The 12,046-nt window shown below is 44.4% G+C and overlaps 1 protein-coding gene across 1 annotated transcript; it reads left to right on the top strand.

Moving 5' to 3' along the window:
• The first annotated feature begins 2,777 nt into the window (after positions 1-2,777).
• On the top strand, positions 2,778-6,291 carry crabp2a (cellular retinoic acid binding protein 2, a). Its single transcript, XM_068759076.1, has 4 exons — positions 2,778-2,865; positions 4,410-4,588; positions 4,943-5,059; positions 6,164-6,291. The coding sequence occupies exons 1-4, from the start codon at positions 2,784-2,786 to the stop codon at positions 6,224-6,226; spliced, it is 441 nt and encodes a 146-aa protein (XP_068615177.1). The 5' UTR covers positions 2,778-2,783; the 3' UTR covers positions 6,227-6,291.
• Positions 6,292-12,046: the final 5,755 nt, after the last annotated feature.

The following is a 12,046-nucleotide window of genomic DNA, read 5'->3' as shown; positions in this document are numbered from 1 at the left end:
GAAAGAGAAAAAAAAAAAAACTCCCAAGAGATGAAGAAGGAAGCCCACAGTAAAACATAAATACTGTAGCGAGCTCAAGGAGAAGAACCACACTGGAATCGAGCTTGTGTCACTTTATGCAGAGGACGGGCCTTCATGCCAGGGGACAAGTTGTGGGTCTACTGCCCTGTCTGCAAAAAAGGGGATTTCTCCAAAGCTTGGCAGCCACTGGCAAGGCCCCTGTGCCAACAGCACAACCCAGTAAACTCCCATGATGCATTGTGCCTTATGTTCGGATTAGTGACCGGCCCTCACGATCATCGCTACAATACATTTGAGGACAAACGAGAGGTGGATCGCAAGAATAAAAGCAGGTATAGGTGGGTAAAGTATATAAAGTAATAGAAATATCAGTCAGACATTACAAGTTAACCCTTGTCTTGTTTTCACATGGCCCACGAAGCTCTGTGTGAATCTGCCGTTTGTTTCAGACATATGTTCTTGGTGTGAGAAAGAAAACACAGGACAGAACAAAAGAAGTGAATGTTTGTGGGACATATTTGGAGAGGAAGACAAAGAAATGAGGATGATTGAAATAAAGAGCAAACTGGTCTTTCTCACACCTCCAAAGACTCGGTCTCTGCATTTCTGCAGCCTTTCCATCTCTGCCAGTATCTGTTTGCCTTTGATCTCCCAGCTCTCTCTTTGCTGACTCACTCTCTCTATCCCTCTCACCACAACAATAAGATAAAAAATGACCTGCACCTCTTGTCCCCCCCCCCCCCCACACACACACACGCCTTTCTTTCTTCTCCTTTCCGTCTTCTCCCCTTCTCCCTCTCTTCAACGTGCTTGAGGAATGTGTCAGAGCGGCACAAAAGAACAAAAGCTTGACAGGAGGAGGAGGAGGAGGAGGAGAAAGAAAGGGAGAGGGGGCAGACATTTGCGTGAGGTAAATGGAGGGCAAAAAAGGAAAAGAGGGGATGGAAGGAAGGAATGAGTGGAAAGTGAAAGAGCACGGTTGAGTGGATCTGAATGTTGAACGGCGCTTTGTCATCACGCGCTGCCATTCAGCATCACGCACATGTCAGAGCTCTTTATTAAGCCTCCTCTGGACCAGCGTGCGCTGCGCACACAAGGGCGAGGCTGTCGCTGCGCGCGGTTTGGTTCAATGCCCTTTGATGCATTTCTTGTTGTTTCACGGTTTATGCAAATGACTTGCAGGAGAACCTTTCCAACATTTGTGACCTTTGGGTTTGCGTTCGGCACTTTCGAGGACATGATCGATCCTCTTTCGGAACAGAACACCGGTGGAGTGACGCTGTGTCCGTGAACACTCTGGGTTTAGAAGGCACGTCTTCATGTTCTGTCGCAATGACTTCGTTTTTGAGGTCCTTTTATTCCGAGGCGGATAGAGGGCTCCTTTCTGTTGTTTGACCATCAGCAGTAACTTGTGAAGACATGCTGTGATTGTGTGGTCAATGAAGTGGTTGCGCGCGCGCGCGCGCGCGTCGATACATGAAACAGTGTGAGCAAACTTTATTCATAGCAAACGCATCCAAACTGCTCTATACAAGGCGATGGTTTTGATCCAAGTCTGTGCGTAAAAGCGCACGTCACTAAATATCAGCAAGAGGCATGTTATTCAATGCGTCCTTGTTGCTGCTCCGACACTAACGTGTAGCCTTGGGGGGGGGGGGGGGGTTCTTCTGATGACCCCCCCCCTGGTTTACCTCGCGCTAATTCGCCGTGCAGTGTAGCGGATGGGATCATCCATCAAGAGTCAATAGTTAATGTCGGCTTTGTCCCGTTGCTATCCATCATCGGCGCGTGCGTGCGCGCATACACACATAGTATGTGTGTGTGTGTGTGTGTGTGTGTGTGTGTGTGAGAGAGAGAGACGCGCGTGTTCTTTGCCCGGCTCCCTCCGACCCCGCGGGCCCCTGACCCTGCCCCACAAGGCCGTCTGACTCCAAATTCCCTCGCGTCTCCACCTCCTTTCTCCCCTTCCTTCCGTCCGAGCAGCAGGAGGAGAAACCACCGGCGACCTGCACGAACCCTGCCTCTTATTTTAATCTCTACCCCCCCCTCTCTCTCTCTCTTTGCCCCTCTTATTGGGTCGAAGCGTTTTCTCCTCTGACACAGATTCTGTTAAATGGATAGCCCACCGGTGGAGGCCAGAAGCTGTATCCCATTACCACCGCTTTTATTTTTATGACTCAGAGCGCCGTGGCGCAAAGGGTGAACTTGGACTCTCTCTCTCTCTCTCTCTCTCTCTCTCTCTCTCTCTCTCTCTCTCTCTCTCTCTTTAGAGTCATTATTTCAATAGTGTGCGTCAGGAGCATGAAACACATTTCACACCTCAGCATTTTTCCGGACACGGCTGCCATATTGAGCTGATTCAAAATACGCGCGTTGATTTTAGCGTCTTCCAACGCTGGCTGGATGAGCGCCGGGAAAGCGCACACGTTGCCTTAAGGGGCGTGGTCAGACCGAGGCACGATGCTCCTTTGGTCGTAATCCGCGTCCCCTGTGGGGCGTATCCATATGCAGAGGGGCGTGCGTATCCCGACCCAAGTGTCTCTGCGCTTTTTGCCATTCATTTTTAACGCACCCTCGCTTAGCGCATATTGGAACTCGGGCCCTGACAGTCCGGGTAGAGGGCAGAAGCCAAACCATCAGGTACGCACAAAGTTCCAGGCTGAGAAGCGACAGTTTGAGCATTTTTGCCGCAAGACGCGCATTCATCAAATTTGGACCTGACAGATAACCTTCAACTTTTTTTTTAGTATCTGCAGCTAAATATGGAGCGCAAAATACCCGACTTCGCCGGCGTCTGGGAGATGAAAAGTTCACAGAACTTTGATGACCTATTAAAAAAGTTGGGTAAGTGATTAAAATAATTATAGATATTAAAAAAAAACGCATCCTGGAATAATGTAGCAGCTTGGCTATTTTTATGCGCAAGAGTGGGTTTGTACAATGCGTCCGCGCGTAATGACACGGATCAGATGTGTCAGCCAAAACTGGAGCTTTCTCAGCACATTATGTCAAATCTTCCACCGACGAGGATCACCCTCTGTATCACATGGGTGGGGGGGGGGGGGGGGGTCTTTGTCATTCTGCAAATCCAAAATTCAGTGCTTGGTTCCCAGCCATGATTCTCCTGTCCTCTCCCCCCTTTAGTCTCCCCTGCCCTGCTAACACAATAGAGACAAACGGCGACACATCTGCCTGTCACAGCCTCCGGTTGTGTGTGCGGCGCCCGCGCGCGCGTGTGTTCAAGAGGGGCCGACGTGCAGCTGCGTGCAGCCTGTCAGCGCCCCCCCCACCCCCACCCTCCTCCTTCGCTCCATCCTTCTTTTCCACACTCCTGTTCTTCATCCCTCGTCTCCCTGTGTCTCGAATGCTTCCTCTGACCTCTGCTCTTTAACCTTTGATCCAGACGGCCTTCCAATCCATCCATCCATTAAAACCTTAAAGCCTATACGTAAAACTACAACATTTTATAAAAGTGACCAGAGAATAGATTAGTATAATTGGAGTTTACCCATTTTAAATTCTCTGGATGCCACTTCAGGGTATTCTGTCCAATGCAAGCGGTCCATTTGTAACGGTACAGAAAACTGCTGCCGGGAAACAGCGAGTCTTTACAAGTCCTCTCAAATAATACAATTCATGGATGCTCTGAGACAATGCACTACCCACTGCACGTGCATGCCGTGCAGTGGGTAGAGAAATGCCTGTGGACGTCCCGATGCTTGCTGAATGACCGTGCATTTCAGAGCGGGTATATATTTACCCACGGTGACAGATGGGAATGTGTGAGAGGTGAGAGTGCGAAACCCAAACTCGACAGCAGAAACACGGAACGACGTGCACACACTTCCCCTCACACTTGAACAGCGCTCTTCACACACCACAGACAGACCGCTGCCCCCTCATCTGTCTGCCCCCCCACCAACACTGCTCTGCTTCTTGCCTGTTTTCCCATGCTGCATCATGTTTCACCGGAGTAGTGCGCCACCTCTCGGTCAAGGAAGGGAAAATAATCTCGGTTTGCATTGCAGAAAGTTCTGCTCATCACTCATCACGTGTTTGAGTCTGTGAATGCTTGTGATGATGATGATGATGGTGAGTATACTTTGTTATATGGCTTCATTAGAGGACCAAGCTGTCCATACAAGGTTGCTCCTTAGGCTCGCACCATTCTAACCCAACATGGTTCTGTCCTCATGACCAGAGCTCACCCTTTCTCTGCCGCTAACATGGGAAAAGTCACTAAAAGTCACCCGGGACTATTTGTGCAGCATCAAGTGTTTACTTTGTGTGCTGACCTTCAGGGGGGGGAAACCTCAGATCTCACCTTATTCCACCCTTCTTTGTTTGAATTGTGCTTCCCTTGTTCTCTGTGTGCATGTCTGGCTTAGACGTGAACGTGATGCTGCGCATGATTGCGGTGAAGGCGGCCTCCAAGCCTCTGGTGGAGATCACGCAGGACGGAGAGAGGCTGTCCATTAAAACCTCGACCACCATTCGCACCACCCACATCACCTTCACTGTGGGGCAGGAGTTTAACGAGGCCACGGTGGATGGACGTCCCTGCACGGTACACGATCCCCACTCTTGCCTCCATCCCGCCCTATTTCTCCCCCATCCTTTGATAATCCCCCCCTAATACCTCCCAGTTTTCCCCCTCATAGATGGCCGACTGTTTGGCCATCTCCATAACAAACACACACGACCATCCAACGCTTTGCTCTTAATAACTATGCTATCTATCGCACCGCAGCGATTGGCCTGCTCCCCCTTTCTTGTCTTCTTTCTCCATTAGTCACTCGCTCATTATCTCCCCTTTCCTCTCAGTGATTTTGCATATGCCTGTGAATCCAGCTAATGCAATATCCAACAATTAACACAATGTCAAATTGGGTTTCCTCTTCCTTACCTTTGTTGCCCGTAGAGTTTTCCACGTTGGGAAACCGGAAATAAGATCAGCTGTGAACAGATTCTGCTGAAAGGAGAAGGAGCCAAGACATCCTGGACCCGAGAGCTCACCAATGACGGCCAGCTGATCCTGGTTAGAATCAAGATGCAGAACTAATTATGGCAACACCTTTTAGTTTCTAGAAATGAATTGTGATCGCGCAGTGAAATTATAGCCGTGTGGAACTCACATGGCATAATATATAAAATAAGATCAGAAGTTGAAAATAAATGAAAGAAGAGCAAATAGCAGAATTAGTAATAAAGTGTTACACACAGTATAAAATCAGCAACAAAGTTCCTGGTGGCTGATAAATCAAATCACATGCATGAACTGTAAAATCAAATTTGACTTGAAGTGACTTTATTCCTAATAGAGTTTGGCTTCAAATCAAAAAGCATCTTAACTCTAGGTGGCAAAGTGATTTTATTCCCCTTCATCATCATCATCATCATCAAATGAAGACCCAGGATCATAAAAAGATTATGATTTACAGCTTTTGTGTGACTTAAAAAAAAGATTCTGATGCACAGTTCTAGCTTCTATCCAAATGTTTGGCTTTATTTCTGGTTCATTCATTTCATTACTATTGTATAGCACTCAAAATATTTGTAACAAGTTCAATATTAGAACCTTGTAAATATTCAGAAATGATTTAAGCACTTTAACCGATGTTAACAAGTTTTACATGTGACGTAGAATACATATAAATATATTATACATTTATAATTATAACTATACCATGAATATCCATATGGCTGCATTTGCCTTTAGGCAATAAATGATCCAATTGATGTTTCATCATATTAATCTAATAATTCTCTTGACAGAATATCAAATATCTTATTGACAAGATTATACACACCCAGCCCAGTCCAACCAGAGATGATCCTGTGCATCCGCTGCAGGCGTCTGTGGAGTAAATGCATTTTTCTAACTGAACAAACTGTAAAGCATGCGTGGGAAAGCGGCTCCGGGACGGATGGCTTTAGGTTCACATCCAGGGCTGAACACTAAGGATAAGGCTCTAAACCCCACCGCTTCTATTCAGAGGCAAGCAAAACATGTTGGTTTAAATAACTTTAAATAATGTTTGTTCAGTGAGGTTATGTTAACATGAAATCCAGGGAATATTAAACATTCTTGTTGAACTGTCAACATCTGGACCGGTCCATCCACTTTTTCCTCTCGTTTCAGACCATGAGAGCAGATGATGTGGTTTGCACCAGAGTCTACGAACGACAAGCACAACGACATTGAACAAGAGCACTTCTCCCTTTTCATCCCCCCCCCCCCACCCACCCAACATTACCTCTTGCATCCTGACTCCCCTTTGTGTGGGCAAAACTATATTTGTAGATGTGTAAACCAATCTGTGAGCTCCGGCAGTGTCGGGTCAGCTTGGAAGCGTTTCCTCTCCCTGTTACAACTGGCCTGCCCCACAAACTCTTCTGTCTCTCAATGGCATTTTATATTTATTACGACGCTCGGAGTCTGATTCAGTAATGCTCAAGTTTTTACTTTGTGTCACTTTTATATAAAATTTGATCATGGGGAAACAATAAAGCATGATATTAACCCGGCTTGACTCTCGCTCCTCTTGTGCCGAAAGACATTAGAGGCATTAACGCCTTTTATCAGTGTGATGTTTTACGGTTTGTGAGTGTAGCTGCAGAATTAGTCGGCATTAGATGGCTCCATCTTATTTTAGGATTTATGTCAGCTGTCTCCAGCTGGAATGACTTGCCTGTCCCCTCCCGTCCAGACACACTCTCTCTCCCTCTTAGTTTTTTTTTGTCTTCCCATCATGCACGCCCCGCTCTGTCAGTCATTTCTATGCCACATGTCCTCGTTATTCCTTCCTCGCTTACGTGTCAAGGCCTTAAAAATTTCCATTTGACTCGTTGCCCTCTTTCCGGTCAGTTTTACCACAAACATTAATCTGCCCCTCCTGCCGGGTGACTCAACATTTCGCCACTTGTAGAAATGTCTTTATGAGACTATGTTGCATCCATTTAATTTGTTGGTTGGTTAAAGTCACTTCATATTTTTCTAACAAGTAAAAGTGGCTGGACTTGAAGGAATAGTTCATCTATTTGTCCTGATTAAACAAGATCCATGTCGAGCTTCAGAGGTGCAGGGAGGTGGTTTTTGCCACCCTCAGGGTTGAACTGTTTCCTCCTGTTCTATAGTCTGCTGAGATCGTCAGACGCCACATAGCCATAGTGACCATAGCAGGCAGGGATCATCTAACTTTCTGAAAGAAGGTGAGGCTCATTTTAGCATCACAACATGTGGAGCATCTGTTGCTATTGGTTTGGACAGTAGACTCTGACCAACCACCAAAAGGTCTGGGAGTGGACGCGTCTTTAATGGCAGGAAATTCCAATTGGATTACAAGGTACAGCTGATTGGCAGCAGATGCGTGATGGAGTGGGCTGTTAAGGTACCCAGAGGTTGGGGGGAGAGATGTGTGACCTTGGGTTCACACACTTGTACACACCTACCGTTAAATAAGTGAAAACTGGATTCTTAAGGAAGGAATTCATTGATGCTAAAACTTATTTCTTTCCACAAACTATCTCTTCTTAATCTCACTTCTTGCCCTGCAGCTGTGGCGTTACAATGTGACCTCAATAAAGTCTCCTCCTCTGCCCCCTTCCCTAATAAAAGGGGTAAATAACTACCCCTCCCTCACTGTTTATTATCCCCTGTGGCAGTAAAAGGCAGCTGTCTGGCCCCCTTGAAAATGGCCTGTACTGGACCCCCGTAAAACACACACACACATTCACATACCAAGCTGAAAGCACCCATTCTGAGAACTCTTCACACACCATCAAGCAATCACACTGTACACACAGCTCATAAAGGTCTGCAGCAGCTCGCTCAAAAGGTTGACAGCCAAACTGCTTGTTGGACAAAAAACCTGTGAAAAGACAACAACACAACACAAAAAGTCTGGGAAGCAACAATAAACTGGACCACAGCGTCTCGGCTGCAGACGTCCTCCTGGCTGCACGGTTTACCCTGAAGGTTGCTGGCTTTCCAGAAAACGTAGTCAGAAACAGAAGACGGTTTGGCAGCATCATAGCCTCACAGTATAGAACTGGAAAAGCGCTCAGAGAGTGCAGACCTCCGCCAAGCAGCTCATTCCCCTCATAATTAGATTTACACCATCCACATGGTGATTTGCATCATCACCAAAAGGTGAGAAATTGATTTTGGTATCTTTATACACCAATCATGAAAGGTAAAATTGAAAGAGACTTGATGTGTATTTTTAACAGATTTTTTAATCTGTAAATGGAAATATATAAACGATCCTAACATCTATAAATTAATGTTTTTTTCTTGACCTTATTCTGGATCCGATCCGGATGAAATTCAGTTCAGATAGAGGTCCCCTCCCTACACGACTGTGTCAAATTCCATAAACATCGATCAATAATCAACCGAGATATTGAGGAACAAATTTCGAAGCTCCATTGACTGCAATGTTAACGAAAATGTCAAAGAGTTCCAGAATCCAAGATCTTTTCTGGATCATCACTAAAATGGAATCAACTGTTCCTGGTAAGATTTCCAACATTTTCTGAAAAGAAATCACCAGGATCCATCCATAATGTCTTAAGCTATCTTGCTAAAAGACAAACAGACAAAAAGACAGACAAACAAACCAACACTGGTGAAAACATCAGGGACATATTACAAAGAGTAGAAACACACACATGCATATCCACAAAATCAGAAACACCTGGATGATGAATGAGCGTACCAACATATTACAAACGCACCTCATCCATCAGAATCAAATGGGTTTTTTGGAAACCGCTGTAACATGTCTAACAAGCCACCCCGAGCCATCTGAGTAGAAACCAAACATTGGTGCTACGCACGCGCATGAGAGCAGGTTGGCTTTGGTGCCTAGGGGCCATAGTTGAGTCGGATTAGAGTCTGACAGATGACTTACGTACCGGCAGGAGAGGAGTGTGTCCACTTGTCTGCATACTTCAGAGTATGTTACAAACGTCAAGAGGAGTGATTTGTGATCTGGTTGAAACACTTATTGCCACGCAGGTCAAGTGAATTCTGGGGTAGATAGTAAAAAAAAAAAAGGAAGTCCTGTGGAAAGAATGCTCCACAGGTTGCTGAATAGGACACGGTGACAGGATGAAAGAGGCACAAGCCTCATTTTCTTTATGATTCACGCACACAAAATTCATAGAAAGAGCATGTATAATGTCAGTGTGATGTCAGCATGTCATTAAGGATGATGACATACGATCCCGTCTCTGTCCAGGATATTGAATTACACCCACTCCCACCTGCAAGCCTGCGGACACTGACACACACCGTGGTGAAGTTCACCCATCGCCACGCGGCAAACACAATTAGACCACCCAGGAATCAGGGCTCTTTAAAATGTTGGTCAAGAATAGTCAGGGTATGCCACACACACACACACACACACACACACATGGATACTCTGTTCTCTTGGAAAGTTGGTCAACAGAATATTTTATATAATTAAAATTCTGAGCATGATCTTGAATTATCTTAAAACCATCTGTCACATAACGCAACAGAGGAAAGCGATGAGAGAGCGAGGAAGGCATTCAGCAAAAACTTGTGGGAATATCTGGAAATCCAAAATATATGGTTGGCATCTTTGCCCCACATTACACTGAAACCAGCATCCTCAGAAACATGTCTGGGCAGAGAATCCTTCCATTAGGGATAATGAAATATGAGAGGAGTGGAACAGAGAGACGTGGAGCGATTGAGTCAGAGACTGAAGGAAAGGCAGAGCAAGGAAGAAGACCTTCCTTTAATCTTCCTCGTCTACTTTTAAAAGATGATAGATTTATTCATGCTCAATTATACACTACAGTCATCCACAGTCCCCGAGCTGATCACCTTCGGCATCTGGAACAATGGTCTTCCAGCGTACCGGAGGTGGGATGAATGAAGTCTTTGTGTAGATTAGGAATGTAATGATAAGTGTAATAATTACTGACTCTGACAGCGAACCCCGTTTAGATGGAGGGGCGTGATGTGAAGATGGAAGATACTGCTTGGAGATGAAGTTTACGTTGTTATCTTCAGGCTTGAAGCAAAGAAAGTCAGAGATGAGTGAGTTGTTACAGCTGGAGGACGAAAGCGACAAGAGAAGGATACCACAACCGACTGGAAAGCGTTCCACTTTTACAACCGGTACAATATGCAGCTTGTTTGGATATAACTATATGAGCATATGCGTCAAACTCAAGAAATGCAGCTCGCCGTGTCATTGGGTGACATTACATAAATATGAACAAAAAAAAACATTGAAGGATAATTGTCGTATTTAGTCATAATTATCTTGTGAAAATGTAATAAAACAGTATTATTGGGTAATTACCACATCAAATATGAAAATATGTTTTCAACCTTAACTCTTTGAGTGCCATTCACGTCTAAAGACGTTTTTAAGAAACCCAAACATTCAACTGCCAACTCTGACACTGAAATCTGCCTCTCTTCAATGGCCGATAACTCTGGAATGAAAAATGCTAGGAACACACTTTTTTTTTCTGATGATATAGTAGTGGCGTCATACACATCTGTAAAGGACGGGCTAACACCTTATTTTCATGTATGTCTGTTTTTATTGTCGGTCACTCCCCTAAACACTGTTCAGTCGGATTAGGGGGATCCATTATTTGGGATCTGGTTGTCTTGCAGTGACTGTTTGGGTTTTAGGGGTTGGCCCTCACACAGATCTCCATAGCATCCGGCTTAAACAGGACAGTGAAGGGAACCAGACCATTTTGCTTGTAGAAATAAATATAATTGCATTTATTTGGGATCCTCTTTTCATTTTTATCTCAATGCTGTATTCAATTATCTGCTACTCTCTACAAACAAGTCAACATCCAGTCAGATGAGAAACCGCAACCACATGTGACCCAGTAAACACACACACTTATAAAGAAGTAGAAATGACGGTTTCATGCTTTAAAAACCACCTTTGATCGCCACCTGGTGGGCTTTGATGAAACAGCAGATGATGATGATGATGATGATGCTGGTTGCAGCAGGAGGACTTCAGAGACAAATAACGTTTCCCAGCAATGACGGAAACGACACCGCTGAGCTGTAAATTATTTATTCTGTTTTCAAATTTTGTTTTGACCTAACTTAAACCGGGATCACCACGGTAACGCATGGCAACCACCAGCGAATCAGAATCAGAAGTAGTTTATTGTCAATGAGGGTTCACAGAGGAGGAATCTTTCTCGGTGAAGTCGTGCAACACACAACAACAATGAAACCTGTCATCTCTTTGTGGATTTTTAAACTGTGGCATTCCGCAGGGATTGACACCGGGTCCACAACCATTTTATAAATACATACATGGCTGACACAGTTTTGTGAGATCTCTATTTTGAATTAAGTCAACTGGACTCATCCATGAGATTCTTTCCGTTCTATTCAAAACAGAGTCCTTTTTCTAATGCCCTTTATTTCACATCAGTTAAACTCAACTATTTAGATATAATCACAGACATCATTTTGCACATCATACTTTTTTACAGCGCTGCAGGGCACTTGTAAACCTGTAGATGGGGACATTGTCAAACTGAAAGTCAACATGTCAGTGCAGAAATGTTTTTTACCATCTGATTATGAGGATCACTTGAAATAACTGTTACAATACATGAAAAGGAGCATTCGTTCATTTTTTTTTAACAATTAGCGCAAGTTCTGCATTTGCGTTCCTAAAATTAAAAAGAAATCACAGATCTAAATCTCCGAGATCATTTAGTTATTAAATTAATATTTAATTAACATTAGCTCTTTGACAATCACCATTCATTCTCTATCAGAGTTTTGACCATCTGAATTGGCAAACTTTAGTCAGTCGGTAAATTCTGCCATGAAAATAGTTAAGGTCAATCAATAAGGCCATTATTGTGTCTCTACAGAATAATATTCATTTAAATGAAATGCAATCTTATGCCTTGCAGCTTGTTAATTCTTTCTAATGGGAGTGTTTTTCAAGAGGCGAGGCAAAATGTCAACCGTTTTCCTCCAAGT

This window comes from Brachionichthys hirsutus, chromosome 3 (assembly GCF_040956055.1).
Source record: "Brachionichthys hirsutus isolate HB-005 chromosome 3, CSIRO-AGI_Bhir_v1, whole genome shotgun sequence".
Lineage (NCBI taxonomy): Eukaryota > Metazoa > Chordata > Actinopteri > Lophiiformes > Brachionichthyidae > Brachionichthys > Brachionichthys hirsutus.
The sequence above is the reverse complement of the archived record's forward strand: the minus strand, read 5'-3'. Positions and strand labels throughout refer to the sequence as shown.